At 43.7% G+C, this 22,568-nt stretch overlaps 1 protein-coding gene across 1 annotated transcript in view; it reads right to left on the bottom strand.

Moving 5' to 3' along the window:
- kita (KIT proto-oncogene, receptor tyrosine kinase a) overlaps nucleotides 1-18,358 on the bottom strand; it is an 87,546-nt gene extending 69,188 nt beyond the window's left edge. The window contains exon 1 of the mRNA XM_072569524.1: nucleotides 18,217-18,358. Coding sequence (XP_072425625.1) covers nucleotides 18,217-18,268 — 52 coding nt within the window. The 5' untranslated portion in view covers nucleotides 18,269-18,358. The remainder of the gene's footprint in view (nucleotides 1-18,216) is intronic.
- Nucleotides 18,359-22,568: the final 4,210 nt, after the last annotated feature.

Here is a 22,568-nt window from a genome sequence, read left to right as displayed (position 1 = left end):
TGAGCCACCGTGCCGCCCAACTTCCAAAGGATATAGACAAGTTAGTGGAACAGGCTATTCAGAGGTAAACAAGGTTCAATGCAAGAGGTGTGAGTTGATGCATTTTGGTAGGAAAGACAAGAAGATTGCTCTAAAGGGGGTGGAGGAGGAGAGGAACCTCGTGTACATGTCCCTAAGTCATTAGAGGTGGCAGAAATGACAATTAATAAAGCATGGAGTAACCTAGGCTTTATTAACTGTGGTACAAACAAGGAGAACTTGTTGAACTTGCATTGGACGTTAGTTCAGCCTCAGCTGGAGTACTAGATCCAGTTCTGGGCACTGGGCTTTAGGAAGGATGTCAAAGATTTACAGACAGTGCATAAAAGAATTATGACAATGGCCCAAGGATAGGCCTTCATTTATGCAGATAGATCGGTGAAATTAGGATTTCTTCACCTTGTGAACAAAAGGCTAGGGGAAATCTGTTGGAGGGGTCTAAGATCTGAGGGGTCTGACCAGATTAATTACTGAGAAACAATTCCCATTCAGGAAAGGACCAAGAACTAGGGCACAAATTTAAAATAATTAGTAAAAGAAGCAAAATGATATGAATGAAAACTTCACACAGCCAGTTCCGAAGTTTGGAATTCACTACCTAGGAGTGCAGTGAAAGGCAGGTTCAATTTAAGCATTCAAAAGGAAAGTAGATTCTTATTTGAAAGGAAGAATATGTATGATTATAGGCATATGCCTAGAGTGTGGTATGAATTGAATTGCTTATTCAGTGTGTTGGTGCAGGCACAATGAGCGGAATGCCCCCCTTCTGTGCTGTTCCAATCTGTGATTCCGTTTCCTTTTCTGTTAGACCTTTAACATAACATACAACCCATTGCAAATATCTTAAATACAGCAAACTCCAAGCCACTTCCAGTGACATTTTTAGAAATTTGTAATTGCAGCACTCGTACATACAGCTCAAGTTCAGCCACATTCTATCATGTTTGCTGTGAAAAGATAGGATTGATTTTAAATCAGGACTGGAATTTGTGCTGTGGGAATAAAGTTGATGGGTTACTCTTCAATCAGACTGTAAAACCTACCTCTGATTTGCATGCCCCAAATCATGAGTCCTGTCTAAACCTGGAGCAAATACAACAGTCACTATTATTAGATACGATCAAAATTGGTGAAAGGTTCAGCTACCATCAAGGTGAAAAATTGCCCTGGAAGCAAGGGAGCAGTTTGGCAAGTGAATAATTGAGGAAGATGGAATGAGTGATAAAGATGATAGAGTTAAGGTCACTCAACAAGTTCCTGCAATTCTGGAAAGTCACCATCTGATAGTTTCTTTTGTTCATTCACATGGTGTGGGCATCACTGGCTAGGCCAGCATTTATTGCCTGTCCCTAATTGTGCACAGAGCATTTAAAAGTCAATCACACTGCTGTGGATCTGGAGTCACATATAGACAAAACAAGGTAAGGTAAGGATGGATATTAGTAAACCAGATGAGATTTTTTGGAAATTGAGAATGGTTTCATGGTCATCATTAGACTCTTAATTTCAGATTTTGTTTTATTTTATTGAATTCAAATTCCATCAGCTGCCATGGTAGGATTTGAGACCAAGTCTGCAGAACAATCCCTCTATTTAATCCTGCTTTGAAGTAGTTATTTGGAAAGATTATATGTTTACATTTGTGTTGTGAGTCTGAATTTTTCTGTGTGAATTATGGAATACTGTATGTTATTCAAATCTTATAAACTATGTTCAGTGTAACCTAGATCACAATATAGCCAAAAAATATGAACAAATACTCAAACAACGAAAGCTGAAACAAATTAAATGATGGAGTAGGTTTCTGGTATTAGGAGGAAGATGACATTTTCATTTTGCACATAGTTTATGAGGAGGCCATTAATCACGATACAAATCTATGTTGTGAACTGCCATATCTCAATGTAAAGTATCATTTGAAGGATTATGCACAACCAATGCACTTTTGAATCCAATCTGACAGCTCACTTAAGCTACATAGCACCTTTTTTTTGAAGTTGGATATTGCAGAGAGATGCACTAAAGAGATGCTGATCCATCCATGCTGAGCAGGTCCTTTGATTAACGGGCAATTCCTCAATGGGGTCAGCAACTGGGAATGTAGAGGACAGGTCTGGGTCTGTTAAAATTATCCACCTAGTGCTTCTTCAGTTTCAGGGCTTTGTTGGTTGCGGCACAATGAAGGCATTGTGATGACCTTCTGAGAAAAATCCACTGACATCAAAAATGCTATTTCTGTGATTAGTCACTTGAAAAACAGGAACCTTTTGTCCTGGAATTTAGGCAAGGTATGCCCACTTTCCCAAATAGCTTTGGTAGAAGATCAGTGGACACTCCAGAGAAGTAATGTAGAAACAACATAACCCATATTATTCTTCAGGGTTTCTGACAAGCATTACTCAATGTTAAAGAATATCCATGGAAAGTTAAGGCATTCATTTTCATGTGAAGAAAAATCTTGCATTTATATTGTGTATTTTTATCCACATGTTTCCTGATGAAATGTCTTTGAAGTCTAGTCATTGCTGCAATGCAGGAAAGTCAGCTAATTTGTACATTATGAGATAAAAGAGCAGATCATCTGTTCAAGAGAACGAGGCACCACCCACCCCCCCCCCCTCCCCTGCTTTACTTCAAATAATCCAATATGTCCTTTAATACAGAAAAAAGACTGTTCTCAGTTTAATGTCTCATTCAAAAGACCACCAAAATGGTAACCTTTGTTCGGTCTTGCCAATAAGTTTTGCCGACATCTTGCGCTCAATTCCCAGATGTGACCTTGAAAGTGTAACCTACTGACAGCAACTAAAGAGCTACTTCTGAACCAAAGCTGATACCCAGGTCAGTGCATTGGTCTGAAGAGATCCAATTGTGTCAAAGTCTGCACTCAACAGAACTGCAACATGCAGTGAAACATTGAATTCTATCCAACAATTGCACTTTTCCAAAGGAAAAAGGATGAAGACATTGTCCCCTGTAAATATAAGAGTTTGGCAATTGCTTCGTACAGGTGTGTGCTACACATTGTCTGATCTAAAAGTATCACTTGGTTGAAGCTAGAAGAATACAGCAACATGAAATCTGCACACTGTGACAGCTTTTCATTCTTTTTAAAGAACTGTCCTTTATCCAAGTGTAGTCTGAAATATGTGCTCTGTCAGATGGTACAATTCTGTGACATTTGTTGTTAAGCAGAAGCAACTAAGCATGCTTATAATGCAGAATGGTCTGAATATTGGGTATCGTTAAACTCGACAATACTTTGTGAACTTTCTTTGACACCATAATCTTGAGGTCAACTCTCAAAAGGGCTATCCATCACTTTGTAAGGTGACTTTACCACCAGCACCATTCCAAACAAAGAAATCATTGGCAGGCAAAACCAACAAATGCATACTGCAAATGTCACGTAAATAATTAAAAAACAGGTCACGTACCAGGACTACCATCATTACAATAATGAGGATGATAAATTTGTTACATTTTGGGATTGCACCTTTCATTTAGAGTAAAATGAAATGTATTAAATTACCTGAAGTCTGCCCAACAGCAAGACTGAGTAGTTTGATTGTTCAATATTTAAATGAGCCCAGATTATTTCAATGGGAAAAGGCACAAGATGTTAGACAACTACAGCTTTTGTGTATTAAAAATAAATCAGCTTCTGTGGTAAAAGTGGAAAGACATTGAGATTCCAAAGTCCCAGAAAAAGGTTGAGAATTTTGAGTTATAAACCATTGTGTGCAAAACTTTTAGTTTTGTTTTAACATTTAGTTTTAAGATGAAAGATATTTGGTCTCAAAGATAATTAATCAACATCACCATCTGCATATAATGTCTATGAAACCAGGCCCATGCTCCAATAACTCTCAAGTAATTTAGCACCATCAAGGACAAAGCAGGTTATCTGATTAGCACCACATCTACAAATATTCAGTCACTCCACTACACAATGGCAGTAATGTGTACTATTCACAAGATCCACTGAAACAATTTACCACAAGACTCTTTAAACAGCAACTTCCAACCCTGCAACTTCTACTAGCTGGAAGAACAAGGTTAGCAAATACTGTGCATGAGAACATTACAACCCACAGGTTCCCCTCCAAGACCATCATCCTGACTTGGATTGACGTTGCCATTTCTTCACTGTACCTGGGTCAAAATTCTGGACCTCCCTTCCAACAGTACTGTGAGGGTTCAGAAGGAAGCTCACTACCATCATCTCAAGGGCTACGAGGAATGGGCAATTAGTGTTGGCCCAGCCAACGATGCCCACATTTGTATGTGTGAATAAAACTAAATCTTGGAGTGGGATTTAAACCCAGAACCTTGTCCTTCTGAGACAAAGGTGCTACCAGTACAGCCACAGATAACACAAACATTTGTTTATAAGAATTTAGATATCTTTCATTACAGTTTTTATGACTATGAGACAACTAAGTAAATACGATTTTACTTCTTGTAGCATAGCATTAAGGTTGCTGTGTTCACTTCTGTTATTACAAGACAATCACGCAAAACCTTTAGTGCTTACTGTGTTTACAAGCCCCATTCTGTTATCAGCCAATGAACCGTGATCCATCACAGACTGAATATTGCATGCCCCCATCATTCCCATCCATCCCCTGGGTTCACCTCCAAAATATGAAGTTGGTGGGCAGTGAAATCAACACTGGATTAGTGGTGCTGGAAGAGCACAGCAGTTCAGGCAGCATCCAACGAGCAGCGAAATCAACGTTTCGGGCAAAAGCCCTTCATCAGGAATAAAGGCAGTGAGCCTGAAGCATGGAGAGATAAGCTAGAGGAGGGTGGGGGTGGGGAGAGAGTAGCATAGAGTACAATGGGTGAGTGGGGGAGGAGATGAAGGTGATAGGTCAAGGAGGAGAGGGTGGAGTGGATAGGTGAAAAAGAAGATAGGCAGGTCGGACAAGTCAAGGAGACAGTAACTGAGCTGGAAGTTTGAAGCTAGGGTGAGGTGGGGGAAGGGGAAATGAGGAAACTGTTGAAGTCCACATTGATGCCCTGGGGTTGAAGTATTCCGAGGCGGAAGATGAGGCGTTCTTCCTCCAGGCGTCTGGTGGTGAGGGAGCGGCGGTGAAGGAGGCCCAGGACCTCCATGTCCTCGGCAGAGTGGGAGGGGGAGTTGAAATGTTGGGCCACGGGGCGGTTTGGTTGATTGGTGCGGGTGTCTCGGAGATGTTCCCTAAAGCGCTCTGCTAGGAGGCGCCCAGTCTCCCCAATGTAGAGGAGACCACATCGGGAGCAACGGATACAATAAATGATATTGGTGGATGTGCAGGTGAAACTTTGATGGATGTGGAAGGCTCCTTTAGGGCCTTGGATAGAGGTGAGGGAGGAGGTGTGGGCACAGGTTTTACAGTTCCTGCGGTGGCAGGGGAAAGTGCCAGAATGGGAGGGTGGGTCGTAGGGGGGTGTGGACCTGACCAGGTAGTCACGGAGGGAACGGTCTTTGCGGAAGGCGGAAAAGGGTGGGGAGGGAAATATATCCCTGGTGGTGGGGTCTTTTTGGAGGTGGCGGAAATGTTGGTGGATGATTTGGTTAATGCAAAGGTTTGTAGGGTGGAAGGTGAGCACCAGGGGCGTTCTGTCCTTGTTACGGTTGGAGGGGTGGGGTCTGAGGGCGGAGGTGCGGGATGTGGACGAGATGCGTTGGAGGGCATCTTTAACCACGTGGGAAGGGAAATTGCGGTCCCTAAAGAAGGAGGCCATCTTGTATGTTCTATGGTGGAACTGGTCCTCCTGGGAGCAAATATGGCGGAGGCGGAGAAATTGGGAATACGGGATGGCATTTTTGCAAGAGATAGGGTGGGAAGAGGTGTAATCCAGGTAGCTATGGGAGTCAGTGGGTTTGTAAAAAATGTCAGTGTCAAGTCGGTCGTCACTAATGGAGATGGAGAGGTCCAGGAAGGGGAGCGAGGTGTCAGAGATGGTCCAGGTAAATTTAAGGTCAGGGTGGAATGTGTTGGTGAAGTTGATGAATTGCTCAACCTCCTCGCGGAAGCACGAGGTGGCACCAATGCAGTCATCAATGTAGCAGAGGAAGAGGTGGGGAGTGGTGCCGGTGTAATTATGGAAGATCAACTGTTCTACATAGCCAACAAAGAGACAGGCATAGCTGGGGCCCATACGTGTGCCCATGGCTACGCCTTTGGTCTGGAGGAAGTGGGAGGATTCAAAGGAGAAATTGTTAAGGGTGAGGACCAGTTCGGCCAAACGAATGAGAGTGTCAGTGGAAGGGTACTGTTGGGGACGTCTGGAGAGGAAAAAATGGAGGGCTTGGAGGCAGCCTAGTTAGAATACATAAATAAATCATTTTTATTTGATTCAAGATCTTTATTCAGATTGCCTTTTTTTAAAAATGGTTTGTAAAATGGTGACACAAAATTATTTTCTGAACAAGAAAGTTTTTTTGCTGCTCATCAGAAATCACAAGCAACCCACAATGGCAAATGGTGAAATTAAAATGCAATAAAAACAAATCTGGAATAAAAAGCTCACCTAATGGCAATCATATAACAATCGCTGATTGTTGTGAAAAACCATCGAGTTCAGTAATGTTCTTGAGGAAAATAAATCTCATTCCTTTCCTGATCTAGCCTGAGTGATGCCAGACCCACAGCAACATTGTTGAATCTTAACTGTCCACTGAACAATGAGGGATGGGCAATGAATGCTAACTTAGCCTACTGATGCCCACATGCTGAGAATGAACAAGAAACATTTCAGGTGCAGGCTCACATAACATTCCAAACCTCGGAGTTCAAACTAGACATTTCCACCAATTGTACACCATTCTGAGATGGAACTGTATCACCGATCCTTCACTGAGTCAAAATCTGGATCTTCCTTTTTAATAGCCTTGAGGGTACAACTAAACCAGAGAGACAACCATAACTAAAGAAGTCAGCTTCCCTCCTACTTCTCAACAATAACTTGGGAAGAGAAATCAACTCCTTTTCGGGGATGCACAAGATAAATAGAACATGGAACATAGAAAAGTACAGCACAGAACAGGCCCTTTGGCCCACGATGTTGTGCCGAGGTTTAATCCTAATGTAAAATATAGTAACTTAATCTATGCACCCCTCAACTCACTGCTATCCATGTACATGTCCAGCAGTCGCTTAAATGTCCCCAATGACCCTGCTTCCACCACCACAGCTGGCAACGCATTCCGTGCATTCACAACTCTCTGCGTAATGGATCTACCTCTGACGTCTTCTCTATACCTTCCTCCCTATCTGCTCAGACTCCATGCACAAATTCCCTCCGCTATCCCTGATCGGCCCTACCTTCTCCCTAATCATTCCCTTATTCCTCACGTATGAGTAAATTGCCTTTGGGTTCTCCCTAATCCTTCTTGCCAAGCCTTTCTCATGCCTCCTCCTGGCTCTCCTCAGTCCATTTCTGAGAAAATTTCTGACAAGCCTGTAATCCTCTAAAGTTGTGCCAGATCCTTGCTTCCTCCACCTTACGTAAGCTGCCTTTTTCCTTTTGACGGGAAGTTCCTCTGTTCTTGTCATCCAAGGTTCCTTAACTTACCCCTTCTCAAATGAACAAATTCGTGCAACAACTGCTCCTTAAATAGTCTACACATGTCTGCTGTGCCCTTTCTGTGGAACAATTGCTCCCAGTCTGTACTTGGAATAGAGTGGTGCTGGAAATGCACAGCAGTTCAGGCAGCATCCGAGGAGCAGGAAAATCGACGTTTTGGGCAAAAGCCCTTCATCAGGAATCGGATGCTGCCTGAACTGCTGTGCTTTTCCAGCAACACTCTACTCCAGAATCTGGTTCCCAGCATCTGCAGTTATTGTTTTTACCTAGTCTGTACTTCCAAACTCCTGTCTGGTAGCATCATAATTTCCTCTTCCCCAATTAAATATATTCCCTCGGTAACTGCTCCTTTCACTCTCCAAGGCTATGCTAAATGTGTGGCAGTCGTGATTACTTTCATCAAAGTGCTCTCCCACCGCGAGATCTGACACCTGTCCTGCCTTGTTGCCGAGCACCATATCCAAAATGGCCTCTCCCCTCGTCGGTCTGTCTACATACTGAGTAAGGAAATCCTCCTGAACACATCTGACAAAAACGGCTCTATCCAAATCATCTGCACTTACGAGGTTCCAGTCGATATTGGGAAAGTTGAAATCACCCATAACTACAACCCTGCTACTTCTGCATTTTTCCAGAATCTGCCCGCCTATGAGTTCTTCAATCTCTCTACTGCCATTAGGTGGTCCGTGGAAAACCCGCAATGCGGTGGCTGTTCCCTTGCTGTTCCTAATTGCCACCCAAAGTGACACAGTAGACAAACCTTCCTCAACATCTTTCGTTTCTGTAGCTGTGATGCACTCTCTGATTAGCAATGCTACACCCCCTCCTCTTTTTCCACCCTCCCTGTTCTTTTTAAATGTTCTAAACCCTGGAACTTCAAGCAATCATTCCTGCCCCTGTGAAACCCATGTCTCTGTTTTTTTTCAGATTAGATTACTTACAGTGTGGAAACAGGCCCTTCGGCCCAACAAGTCCACACCGCCCCGCCGAAGCGTAACCCACCCATACCCCTACATCTACATCTACCCCTTACCTAACACTACGGGCAATTTAGCATGGCCAATTCACCTGACCTGCACATCTTTGGACTGTGGGAGGAAACTGGAGCATCCGGAGGAAACCCACGCAGACACGGGGAGAATGTGCAAACTCCACACAGTCAGTCGCCTGAGGCGGGAATTGAACCCGGGTCTCTGGCGCTGTAAGGCAGCAGTGCTAACCACTGTGCCACCATGCCGCCCTAACATCGTAGCCCCAAGTATTGATCCATGCTCTATGTTTGTCACTCTTATTTTGGACACTCCTTGCATTAAAGCACTTACCAACCAATAATCCCGACCAAGCACACCTCATGATCCATACTCTCATCTCACCCTCTCCCCACTTTAACCGATCCCTCAGAATGTGAACTGCCTCAGCAAATTAAAGGAGTGTTTATTTAGTCTCGATTAACAGTATATTGTATATGGATCCATTTTGCATCATCAGCTTACATTCACTAAATCCCTTGAAACACATTGGGAGCTATCAATCAGTTTAGTCTTATTCACATTGAATCAAGAAACCTTTCCCAATAGCCCAACAGCTTTGATGGGACTGTAACCTCAAGAAATGAAATGCAACACCTCAGGTCTCCTGATGCTGATTGAATTACTTTGGCTGTGATACATCATGCAGGCACTCAAAGGAAGTGCAACATGCAATATGCCAGCACCCAGCACTCCAATGCAGGCAAAATGTGAACTTCATGCTGTTTAGTTTAAATAATTTCAATCTGCAGTCAAAGCTACGCATGCTGTTGAGTGGCTGCACTCCAAAGACACAAACTTATGATAGGCTCACCTGAGTGCAAGTTAGCAAAGAACTATGCAGCGTAGAAACAGGCCCTTTCGCCGACCATATCTATGCCAACCAACAAACCCCAAACAACATTAATCCTATTTACCTGCACTTGGTCCATAGCCTACAGTGCCCCAGCATTTTTAAGTGCTCATTCAAATGCTTCTTAAATGTCACAAGAATACCAGCCTCTGTCACCCTTTCGGGCAACACTTTCCATTAATTCTACTACCCTTCTGTGAAAATTTTTCTCAGATCTCCTCTCAACCACTTGCTCCTCACCTTAAACTTATGCCCTCTAGTCTTGGATGCATCTGCGATGGGAAAATGATTCTCACGATCTATTTATCCATGTCTCTCACAATTTTGTGTACCTCAATCAGATCCCCCATTAGCCTCTTCTGCTCCAAGGAAAACAAGCCCACCTTATCCAGTATCTCCTCACATTAAGATGTTCCAACCCAGACAACATTCTGGTGAATCTTCTCTCCCCGCTTTCCAGTGCAATCATATTTTTCCGATAGTATGCCGATCAGAACTGCACAGCATTCCATCTGAGGCCTAACCAATGTTTTATGAAGTTGTCACAAGACTTCCTTGCTCCTTTATTCTATGCCCTGGCTAATGAAAGCAAGCATCCCATATGCCTTTTTCACCACCCTATCTACCTGTGCTGATATCTTCAGAAATCTATGGACTTGTATATCAAGGTGCTTTTATTCCTCACTGACTTCACAGACGTAGTCAATGAATCTTCAAGCAATATCCTTATGACTGAAGCATGAGTCTCACACGAGTATACCACCTTCCCTTCACTTACCAACCAACAATCCCGACCAAGCACACCTCATGATCCATACTCTCATCTCACCCTTTCAGATTTAGCACAGTTGTAAGTCTCATGCCAACAACTCATGGTTTTCATGCACTAGCATTCAACTATGATAGCAACAGCATTCAGACTGCACCATGTTCACTGACACACATCCCTTCCTCTCTCACAAAGAACATGGTGACACATAACCAAATGGAGATGGTAAGAACAGGCATGGCTCCAGGTTCTCACCTCAATGAAGGAGAAGGCTATCAGAGTGGCCACAATTGAATCTGCTGCTGGTGGTGGGACTGAAGGAATTAAAGATGATGATATCCAGATATCTAATTCTCCTTCCCACATTTTTCTTTCCCCTCAACCCACAATTCCTTTCTGATATTCAGTGTCTGGCTCACACCCCACTCTCGCCTCACTTGTTCCTTTCTCCTTTCTGATAGTTAAGAATAGGCACTGGACTAAAAACTGATGCAGGATCAAGATGTGAAACAGGAAGAAAAACTGATGATGAAGAAACACCATCTCATAGCCACCAGCTGGAATTCCGGCACCATATGTACTTTGAAGGGTAGATCAGAGGTGGAATCGACATGAGAAGACACATGAGAATGAGTGGCATTGAGCCAAATTCGGGGAATGAGTAGTTTACTGATGGGCAATTTCACACACGGCTTCTACTGCTGAGAACGCAAGTGAAGATATCGATGACAGTAATGTACATAATAGTGTGAACATGGGAATGCTGAGTGCATTGACAAAGCTGACAGAATGTTTACTGTTACTGTCAACAGGGTATGTTAAGAGTCTGGCATCAACCTTCCATATGGCATTCTACTGAACCTGGAGCTCATACTTCCCAACAGAGGATTGTGGAGGTGTTAACTCAATAAAAACACATTGCCTTCTCTCAAAGTGGCAACATTTGTCTTCCCATCATTATCACTCTGCTAGTGATTCACTCTGAAGCCAAGCCTTCCAGGGCCAGAGTTTCTTGAGATTAGTCCCCATAACTATCACCCAACTCTCTTTCCAAAAGTCATCCACTTTCCACCAGCTATGCTACAGTCACTGAGCTAGCAACATGCACAGGGACTAGGACAGGCAAAAGCACATGGAATACATTAGGGAATACACTAGAGTGATCAGTTGACTTTTCAGTAGATTATTGAATAGTTTGACTAATAAAATGGAATAGGGATTTTAATTTACTAATGGTCAGTAACAGAGGGAGTGCTGGGTAAGGCAAAATTAGGGTTGAGTTCAGTGGACACACAATCTGATGACATGTGGTCAGGCGGCCAGGTAAGAAAGGACTCTGATGAAGAGTCATCGAGACTAGAAATATTAGCTTGCTCTCTCTCCATGAAAGCTGCCTGATCCGCTGCGATCTCCAGCATTTTTTGATTTCCATCAAGAAAGGGACAGTATTGCTTTCTTAATCCATTCCTACTTGTCCTTTTTAGCCACTGTATAACTTGTGGGAAGGGCTGTGCCCTCATGATAGTCAACTCATGAAAGAAAGATGCAGGAGGCTATTCTCCAAATGGTACTGCAGGGCTCTAACAGTGTGGCAGCAGGAACATTGCTCTGGTACATAAATATATGAGGGAGCGAACCTCCTTACAGTGGCTCCTCTGAATTTGGGTGGAGCAGCTGCAATGTTATGTTTTTACAATCATGCACTACTTTCCTGACAGAGCTGTATGCTGGCTCTTCCATCTGCCTTCTGGAAAGAAAGAACACAAGACATTCCCATCCTTTCCATACGGGGTCTTAGTGATCTGCCTAAGATAGCATTGAATGACAAGCTGCAGGATTATCGAGATGTTGTCAGCTCTGACCTGCAAACAACCTGGCATGGTGCCTCAGTGGTTAGCACTGCTGCCTCACAGCACCAGGGTCCCAGGTTTAATTCCAGGCTCAAGGTAACTCTCTGTGTGGAGTTTGCACATTCTCCCTGTGTCTGCGTGGGTTTCCTCCCACAGTCATTATTTTGTACACCTCCATCAGGTCTCCTCTCTTCCTCCTTCTCTCCAGAGAGAAAAGTCAGAGCTTATTCAACCTTTCTTCATAAGGCAAGCCCTCCAGTCCAGGCAGCATCCTGGTAACCCTTCTTTGCACCCTTTCCAAAGTCTCTGTATCTTTCCTATAGTAGAGCGACCGGAACTGGACACAATATTCCAAGTGCGGTCTCCCCAGGGATTTGTAGAGCTGCAGCAAAACGTCACGGCTCTTAAACTCGATCCCCCTGTTAATGAAAGCCAAAGCACCATATGCTTTCTTAACACCCTATCCACTTGGGTGACAACTTTGAGGGATCAATGAACTTGCACATCCAGATCCCTCTGTTGCTCCACACTTCCAAGAATCTGGTCTTTAATCCTATATTCAGCATTTGAGTTCGACCTTCCAAGATGCATCACTCCGCATTTATCCAGGTTGAACTCCATCTGCCATTTCTCAGCCCAGCTCTGCATCCTATCTATGTCACGTTGCAGTCCACAGTTGCCCTCAATACTATTAACAGCACCTCCAAGCTATGTGTCATCTGCAAATTTACTAACCCACCCCTCAACCTCCTCATCCAAGTCACTTATAAAAACTACAAAGAGCAGAAGCCCTAGAACAGAGCCCTGTGGGACCCCATTCAACACTGACCTCCAGGCAGAATACTTTCCATCTACAACCACTCTCTGCCTTCTGTCCACCAACCAATTCTGAAACCAGATAGCAAATGTTCCCTGAGGATCCCAAGTGGAGGCAGTGATGATTGCAGGGGGGTAAGAGGGGATTGGTGATGGAACAGGGTGATGATCCCAATTAACAGAGGTGTTCAAACTCAGGAGGAGCTTGGACAGAATGGAGAAGGAGAAGCTGATTCCATAATTAGAAGGATCAAGTACCAAATGGCACAGAATTAAGTTAAATTACATCAACACTTAAAGATGCGCATTTAACTTTGCTTTATTTGAGCATTAGTAAGTTCATGGAGTCTGGAATTCCATTGAGCATTGTGGGATTCATTTTAACATTGTTTCCTGTGTAAATGGAGCCATCTTGGAATAGTTGGCCCTGTTCCATAACCTACTAACTTGGCACGTGTGCTGATGCCCAGCCCTTTGTGGCCTCCTTCTGTACCTCAGCTTCTGACTTGTGCCCTCTCGACCATGAGTGCAGTCCAGGCTCCACATCACCTGCCTGACGGCATCATTTTGTCAGCCAGCAGTAAGAGATCACAATGTTTCTTTCTTCCTGGCTGTCACCATGTGCAGGATCTTCTCAAACATGATGGATCAATTCCTCTTCTCTGGGCAGGGAATTCTCTCTCTCCCCTTTGCCAGCAGGATCAGTCATAACCGAGTTTCCCCTCTCCAACTCAGTGGAGGTCATAAGTTTTTTTTGCAAAAAATTCAATTTAGAAGTTATTTCATTCACTAATATATGAATGTTTCAGTGTAAAATATCACAACATGCTAAGGGTAATTTCATTCTCTGTGATATGGAAGGCCATAGAGATGATTTCAGTGTTAATATTGTTATACTAAGTTATATTCTGAATGAATGTTATATTAATACTGTTATATATGTCTATGGGAAGGTACAAAATTCTGAAACACAACCACAATTTTAAGTGAGGATTTAGTATAATTGGAAAAAGAAGCAATGAAGGAAAGACTTTGTCACCAACAGCGAGTGGTTAGCATCTGGAATGGATGGTGGAGGCAAGGTCAACTGAGACTTTCAAAAGGGAAGACTTTATCTGAGAAAAAAGGAATATGAAGCATTACAGGGAGAAAGCAGGACTGTGGCACAATGTGAATTATTCCTTTTGAGGACCAGCAATGGGCACAATGGGCCAAATAGTCTCCATCTGTGCTATAGCCATTGAATGATTATATGACACCCACCTATACATTCCCCCACCTTAACTTCATTTACTCCACTGAACTGAATGCATTTCTATTTGTCAGACTTTCAATTACAGTTGCTCCCAGGTGAGCTCCAATATGAATTTGCAAATTCAGAATCAATCCTTTGCTCCTCACTCCTAATAATAAAAATGCATTCCAAGCTTCGAAGAACATTTCCAAGTCAGGCCATCCTTAGACCTTTTCTAATAAATTTGCCAAATGATTGCTAAATTTTTGACACCTCTGGGAAGTGATGCTTTTATCCAAAATAATTGAATTTGAATGTTGACTGGCAGCAACAAGAGACTAGACTTTCATTCATCAACCTGAGCTGGACTGACTCAGGAGGGATAATATCCTCATTCACTGCAACCAACACACAACAAACTCTGTACAAAACAAAATCAAGCCACTTCAGTTGCTGGAAATTTGAAATATTAATAAAAAATGCTAAACACAAAGACGGATCAGTCAAAGAAAAAAAGAGTTCCATCAAACTGAAACATGAACCCTGTTTCTAACTTGCCATAGACACTGCCTGTAGCTTGGTTAATATTCCTGATAAACCTGGTCAGCAGCAAATACCGAAAGGTTATAAAGTGATGGGCTGGACTTTCCAAGGAGTGGTAATCTCACACTGAAAGAAAGAAGGGAGCTTTGAATTCCTCAGAAGAGATTCCACTCAGGAGTATCTTAGAAGTGTGGTGTCATACTTCAATTCTGATGGTTTCAATTAGATTAGATTACTTACAGTGTGGAAACAGGCCCTTCGGCCCAACAAGTCCACACCGACCCTCTGAAGAGCAACCCACCCAGATCCAATCCTCTGCATTTACCCCTTCACCTAATACTACAGGTAATTTAGCATGGCCAATTCACCTAACCTGCACATTTTTGGACTGTGGGAGGAAACCGGAGCACCCGGAGGAAACCCACACAGACACGGGGAGAATGTGCAAACTCCACAAAGAGAGACGCCTGAGGTGGGAATTGAACGCGGGTCTCTGGGGCTGTGAGGCAGCAGTGCTAACCACTGTGCCGCCCATATGGTTATTTTGGCATGAAGAATTGTCAGTGTAAGGTAAACCATCCTCCCTTCTCATAGCAGTTAGCTGCTCTATTCGGACATTTAAAGGTCCTGCCAGCCACTTTGACATCTGCTGTTGAAAGGTAAATATATAAAGTAAGTGTAAGGTTGGAGTCCTGGGAGGGTAGAGTCATAGAGTCATAGAGATGTACAGCACAGAAACAGACTTCTCGGTCCAACCTGTCTATGCTGACCAGATATCCCAACCCAATCTAGTCCCACCTGCCAGCACATGGCCCATATCCCTCCAAACCCTTCCTATTCATATACCTAATCAAATGCCTTTTAAATGTTGCAATTGTACCAGCCTACACCACTTCCTCTGGCAGCTCATTCCATACACATACCACCCTCTGCGTGAAAAAGTTGCCCCTTGGGTCTTTTTTATATCTTTCCCCTTTTACCCTAAACCTATGGTACCAGGTAAGCAGTTACTTATTGGGTAGGGTGTAAGTTGCCAGGTAAGGTGCCAGCTTTGTAGCAGATAGGATGCATTGTGGATAGGATTCCAAGTGGGAATGGTGCCAAGTTTCAAGGTGACAAGGGGACTAGATGAGTGATGTACAGTTTAGAATCGGTCAGGGTAGATAAAAGAAATCAGGTCTAGAGGTAGGATGGGGGTGGGATGGAGAGGGTGGGTGATGACCCTAGGGTGAGCATGGGTCCAGAGGCAGTGGCAGAGGAGAGAGGGTTAATCGGAGTCAAGTCTTGACAGGGGCTGCCGACAGGTTTCGGGTCCCACAGCAGCAGCAGTGGGAGCAGGGTGTGGGGGTCAGGGACTGAGTGTGGGATCAGACCATGGAATGATGGTGGCAGGCTTTAGTCTGGGAGTAGTGGGGAGATCAGGGTCAGGCGGTGGTCATGGGGGACAAGAAGGGGCTTTGCCACTCAGGTTCAACACAAGCTGGGGGGTGTCAGATCCAGCCGCCTCTGGAGGTATGGGAGGGGGGAGGGAGTCAGCTCCAGCCACTGCAGGGAGCTGGGGGCTTGGGAGGTGAACAGGGCCAGGGTTTGAGTTCTTTGTGTGGGAAAGTGTGTCGGGGGGGGGGGGGTGTTGCTAGGGGAAGGTGTAGTAGTGGCTGTTAGAGCTAAAGAACTGGGTATGTCAAATGTTATTCAGGAGTTTAACAATATATATAATAGTCTAACCTTTCCTGAGTAGTTATTTTACTTAATGTTACTTAATTCCTTGGAACCCTTCAAAGTCTCCGATTTAAATTGAGACGCTCAGAGGAGTCCAGGTGTAGAGGAGTTACCCAACAGAAAATTCCATTTCCGGACAATTCCTTCGGAATCTGCAACAATGGGGATTCTGGAAGGTTCCCAGGTGCAACTCCAGACTACTCTGGAATAATGACTGTCTGGCCATCAGGAAATCCAGGTCACAACATTAAACACAAACAGCAGCCAAACCAGCGCATAACGCGGGGAAAGCGTCCCAGCTCCAGGATTCACGGCAAGTACTCATCCAGGCTCCTTAGACAGCAGCCTCCAAACCCGAAACCTCTGGCAGACCCTCGGGCAAGGACATGGGAACACTACTGCCCTGGAAGTTTCCCTCCCATACCATCCCAACCTGGAAATATATCACTGTTCCCTCAGCTGGGAGAGACCCATGGCGCTGCTTTGCTAACGCGGGTCTGGCTGTTCCTCCAGCCCCTCAGCACTGCAGCTCCCCCGCCAGCTTCCGCAGCGCTTTCAGGGATAACCCTAAACATTGGCCCAGCCACTGACGCCCAGATCCCGAGAAGGAAAACTTCAAAAATTACTCTGAACTGTAGCATAGATGCACGTAAAGTGGAGCTTAGTAGAAACACGAGGGAGAAACAGGAATGAATAGCAGGATGAGCTGAAAGGTTAAGATGAAGATGAGTTGAAGAAGGCATAGGCATCAGTAAGAACAATACATTCTGAATTGTTAATTCCAAATTAACATTGTGCTCTCAGTAACACCTCTGACTTTCACCAGACTTGGGCTGGCGTTAGGCAACCCTCTGGCGTGACTGTTCTTTGTAAAAGCCAAGTGGGATAAAGACGATGTTGGTGCCCCAGGTAAGAACAGGTCACAGTGTCAGGGCTGAGGGCGGCAGCTTCACTCGTGAAACCCAGGATCCCTGCACGGTTTCATTCACCGGAATTTACCGTTTCTAAAACTTCATCATTTGGTGCAGCACTCCCTCCACTGACCCCTTTGAATATGAAAAAGACAGCAAACTTCAGACAGAGAGCCCCCATCAGTGCTGGAAGCCTCCCTCGGTTTCTGTCTTCATTCTCCATTCTGCATTCTCAATCTGTGTTTAAAGTTGTTTTTGTCCTGGGTGGTTTTGTTTTTCGCTCTCCGTTTGCACGGCCTGTCCTATGCACTTATTTCTGTAACTTTCTCACTCCGAGACAAGAGGTTCTCCCTGCTCCCGGGGACTGTGCAGAGGCACGCAACAGAAATACTCTCACCTCGTCCCTTCTCTGTGCATCTGTCTCACAAAAAATAATGTCCTTCCATCTGGGATATACAGCAGTCTCAGGAAAGTGAACCTGAGGATGTGAGCAGGAATCAAAATGCTCAAGAGATCGGGATTATGAGAGAGAGAGGAATTAACAGGGACGTTAGGTTTAAACTTTAGATACTCTCCAACTAATGCTAAAATCCAACTTCCAACATCTTCCTAAATCTAAATGCAGCTGCAACACGTTTGGTCAAATGTCAAAGACACATGTATCCCTGTTAACTGGCGACAGTCTGAAAGACCGAACCTCCAGTCCAATGTAATCGGTATGTGGAGGCTCATTCATCCAGACCTTCCCTGCTTTGTTTCTCTTCCATTGCTCCACAGTTAAAACCGGCCTTTCCCTGACAGACAATGTGACGGTGAGCTCTTCACGAAGCGAATTAAACAGACCAATCGTTCGGAAAGTGAGAACCCCCCTTTTACCTTGATGAGCAGTCAGAATCAGCAGGAGAGCAGCAGCCCAGCGCTGAGCCATGGGCAGCCGGAGCCGCACAATGTGGTGAGCCGCTGTTCCGCTGGGAGATTACTCAGTGCCAAGCCCACAAGCCTCTGGTCCGCCTGTCTCCCCTCACACCGGTTTTTACACACTGCTACCACTGACGCGCTTCCCCCTCGCTCCCCATCCTGACTGGAGCAACGAACTCGCTCGTTCATCTGACACTGTTGTTTCAATGCTGTGGATTGATTTGCATAACCGCCAGATCGGCGTTAATAATCTCATAAAGTTGTCCCAAACTGACTGCCAGCTACACAATGAATTCTTGAGTTCAGGATATCCCCAAGCACTTACCTGTATTACTGGTTTATTGTTCCTATCCAGTTCACCTCCAAACCCAGCACCAGCTCAAATGCTTATCATTCTCCCTAGTCTCTCTACTTCCCAACACAACTCCCCCGACTTCACAATTTTTCTCAACATTCCTTAGCCTGAGTCAATATTCAGGAATCGCCAATTCTCTGATAGCAGAAGCAACTGATATAATCTCCGAAACGTTGTAATAGGTCCCGAAATTTTCACAGGAGCAATAACATTAAAATTAAAATTAAACTCCAAGCTACGTAAGGCTACATTAGGGCAGATCCCAAACAATTTAATCATAGAGTTAGGTGTAAAACTAAAGGCACTGGAATATTGTGAATAGTTTTGGTCCCATTATCTCAGAAAAGTTTCAAAAGGCTTCCAATAAATAGAGATAAGCATGTAAAACTAAAGCGCATGAGATTGGGGGTAGTATACTACCATGGAACGAGAACTAGTTGGCAGACAGGAAACAAAGAGGAGAAATAAACAAATCTTTTCCAAGAAGCGCGCAGTGACTGGTGGCCCACTGCAGGAAACAGTGCTCGGACTCCTAATCACCCTGAACATTCGCAATTTAGATGAGAGAACTAAATGTAATCTCTCCAAGTTTGCAGACCACACAAAGTTGGGTGGGAGTGTGAACTGTGAGAAGGATGTAGAGAAGCTTCAGTGTGATTTAGCCAAGTTGAGTGAGTGGGCAAATACATGGTAGATGCAGTAGAATGTGGATAAATTAAAGGTTACCCACTTAACAGGAAGGCAGCTGATGGAGATACATTGGGAAAAGGGAGGTACAACAAGACCTGGGTGTCCTTGTATTCCAGTCATTGAAAGTAAGTATGCATTGCAGTGGAGAGTGAAGGCAGCAATTGATGTATTGGCCTTAATAGTGAGAGGATTCAAGCACAGTTTCAGTCTGTCTGCAAACATATAGGGCATTGGTAAGATCACACCTGGAGTGCTGTGTGCAGGTTTGGTCTCCCTACCTGAGGAAGGATGTTCTAGCTATGGAGGGAATATAATGATCGTTTTCCAGACTAACTCCTGGGGTGGCAGGACTGACATATGAAGAGAAAATAGATCACTTAGGACTATTTTCACTTGATTAGATTACTTACAATGTGGAAACAGGCCCTTCGGCCCAACAAGTCCACACCGACCCGCCGAAGCATAAACCCATTCTCCTATATTTACCCCTTCACCTAACACTACGGGCAATTTAGCATGGCCAAGTCACCTGACCTGCACATTTTTGGATTGTGGGAGGAAACCAGAGCACCCAGAGGAAACCCACGCAGACACGGGGAGAATGTGCAAACTCCACACAGAGAGGCGGGAATTGAATCTGGATCTCTGGCATTGTGAGGTAGCACAAACTTGAATTTAGAAGAATAAGGGAGCTCTCATAGAAACTTATAAAAGTCTAACAGGACTGGCAGGGTAAATATAGAAGAATGTTCCCTCTAACTGGGGAGCCAGAACCAGAGGTTTTAGTCTAAGAACATGGGGCAGGCAATTTAGGACTGAAATGAGGATGCATTTCTGCACCCAGTGCATGATGAGTCTGTGAAATTCTCTGTCATGGAAAGTAATTGAAACTGAAACATTGAATGTTTTTAAGAGGACACCAGGTATATTTATTAGGGTCAAAGGCATCATTGTGTTTGTGAGAAAGTAGGAATAGATGAGTGAGTTGGATGATCAGCCATGATCATGTTGAATAGCAGAACAGGCTCAAAGGACTAAATGACCTATTCTTGCTCTTACTTTCTATGTTTCTATGTGACAATGAAAGGTATCCTAGTATTGGAGGCAATCCAGAGAACGTTCATCAGACTGATCCCAGGTATAGAGGGACTTTCCAATGAGTAGATATTAAGTAGGTTAGGCTTATACTAAAAGGAGTTTAGTAACATTACTCTCCTGGGATTACAAGATTTCAGGGGTTAAGTTATGAGGCAAGATTATACAAATTAGATCAGTTTTCTCTAAAGGTTAAGGGGTGATCTGACCGGACTTCAAGATTTAAGAGGACAAGATGGGGGTCGATAAAAATATACTATTTTCATATTTTGGAGTTTCTAGAACTAGGAGGCACATTATAAAGTTTGGGACTGGACTACTCAGAAGAGTTGTTGGGAAGCAGTTCTACACACAAAGGGTGGTATAGGTTTGGAATTCTCTTTCACAAACAACAGTTGATGCTGGATCAGTTGTTAGTTTTAAATCTGAAAGAGATAAGTTTTTGTTAAGCAAAGCCATTAAAGGATATGGACCAAAAGCAGGCGTATGGTGTTCATGATCTCATTGAATGGCAGGACAGTCTCAAGGGGCTGAATGGCCTACTCCTGTTCCTATGAACCTATGTAAATACAACAGATAGAGAGCAAAGCCCATGGACAAATGGTTTTTAGCTAGTTACACTATTTCTCAAGTTTCTGTGGAGAGTTAATTACAATTATGGCTGGAGATCAGGCAAACTTCATCAAGATTCAGGGCATCTGGATATGCACTGGTGACATGGAACTGCCCTAAACTCCCTTCTGGCATAAGCTGCCACAGAAGGCAAGGAACACTTGTCACTTTAGTATACAGAGAGTTTTTTCTGCAGATTTGCCATTGGTGAATGATGGGTTAATGCATTCACTTTACAGTTCATTCCTTATCCCAACTACATCATAATAGTGATGGAATTGCTGTCATCTTCAAGTCATACATTGCCTTCACCTCCTTCTGAACCATCTTACGATAAAGTATATTGTCCTGTTCAAGTTGTGTCATTCTCCTCATTGAATGTTTTTTAAACAAAAGCAACTTTTATAGCAAGTTTGCCTTTGAATACAATGAATACACTTTGAATGTCTCAAAGTGGTTTACAGGGCAATGCATTTGATATTAGTCACACTCATGCTGTGGGCAACACAGAGTGATACGGTGGCCCAGTGGTTAGCACTGATGCCCCACAGCGCTAGGCACCTGGGTTTGATTCCACCCTCGAGCAACTGACTGTGTAGAGTTTACACATTCTCCCTGTGTCTGCGTGAGTTTCCTCCAAGTGCTCTGGTTTCTTCCCACAGTCCAACGATGTGCAGGTTAGGTAGATTGGCCATGCTGAATTGCCCATAATGTTCAGGGATTTGTAGGCTCAATGGATTAGTCACAGGAATGCAAGGTTACAGGGAATAGATGGGATGCTCTTCAGAGGCTAGTGCACACTTGATGGATCGAATGGCCGGCTTCCACACTGTAAGGATCTTGTGATACCATAGAACTGCAATAACCTATTTGCACATACTAAGGACCCACATAAACATATATAATGACTAGATAATCTCTAGATAATCTCTTTTAAATGGTGTTAATTGAGAGATAAATATTAGACAGGACACTGGTAAATAAAATACTCATTGATTCTACAGTTCACATCAATATTGTTGAAGATACTTTGAGGCAATGCACATTTAGAGAGGACCGCTAGTAAATTGAGTGGGATTGGTAAATATCGGAAAGGTTGATCACACATTAAAACAGCTAAAAGACAGTGGACTGGATTAAATGTGACAAGAAACATGATGACTATGCCCATTTAATCTTGGGAGAGTCTTTAACTCCATCTCGTGTGGTGGCAAAACCTCCCATCATTACTTTGGAGGCAGAAAGCTATCCACAGGGGAGTTTTTTTTAAAAATTGTTCATGAGATGTGAGCATCACTGGCTAGGCCAATATTTATTGCCCATCCCCATTCGCCCAGAGGACAGGTTGCTGTTCCTGGAAAAAAATAACCTCTTTCATAGGGATATCATTGCATTAGATTTATTGTTGAGCCAAAAGGCATATATTATCCATGACCCCATCAGAATTTTTTAAAAGATCTTTAAAATATACTTTATTCATACAGAATCTCTTTATATATGTACACTGTCACAAACACATTTCAGTTCTGTATAGTTGCATATCAAATAAACAAAACAT

This window comes from Chiloscyllium punctatum, chromosome 1, assembly GCF_047496795.1.
Source record: "Chiloscyllium punctatum isolate Juve2018m chromosome 1, sChiPun1.3, whole genome shotgun sequence".
NCBI classification, from domain to species: Eukaryota; Metazoa; Chordata; class Chondrichthyes; order Orectolobiformes; family Hemiscylliidae; genus Chiloscyllium; species Chiloscyllium punctatum.
This window is presented reverse-complemented; position numbering and strand designations above follow the sequence as displayed.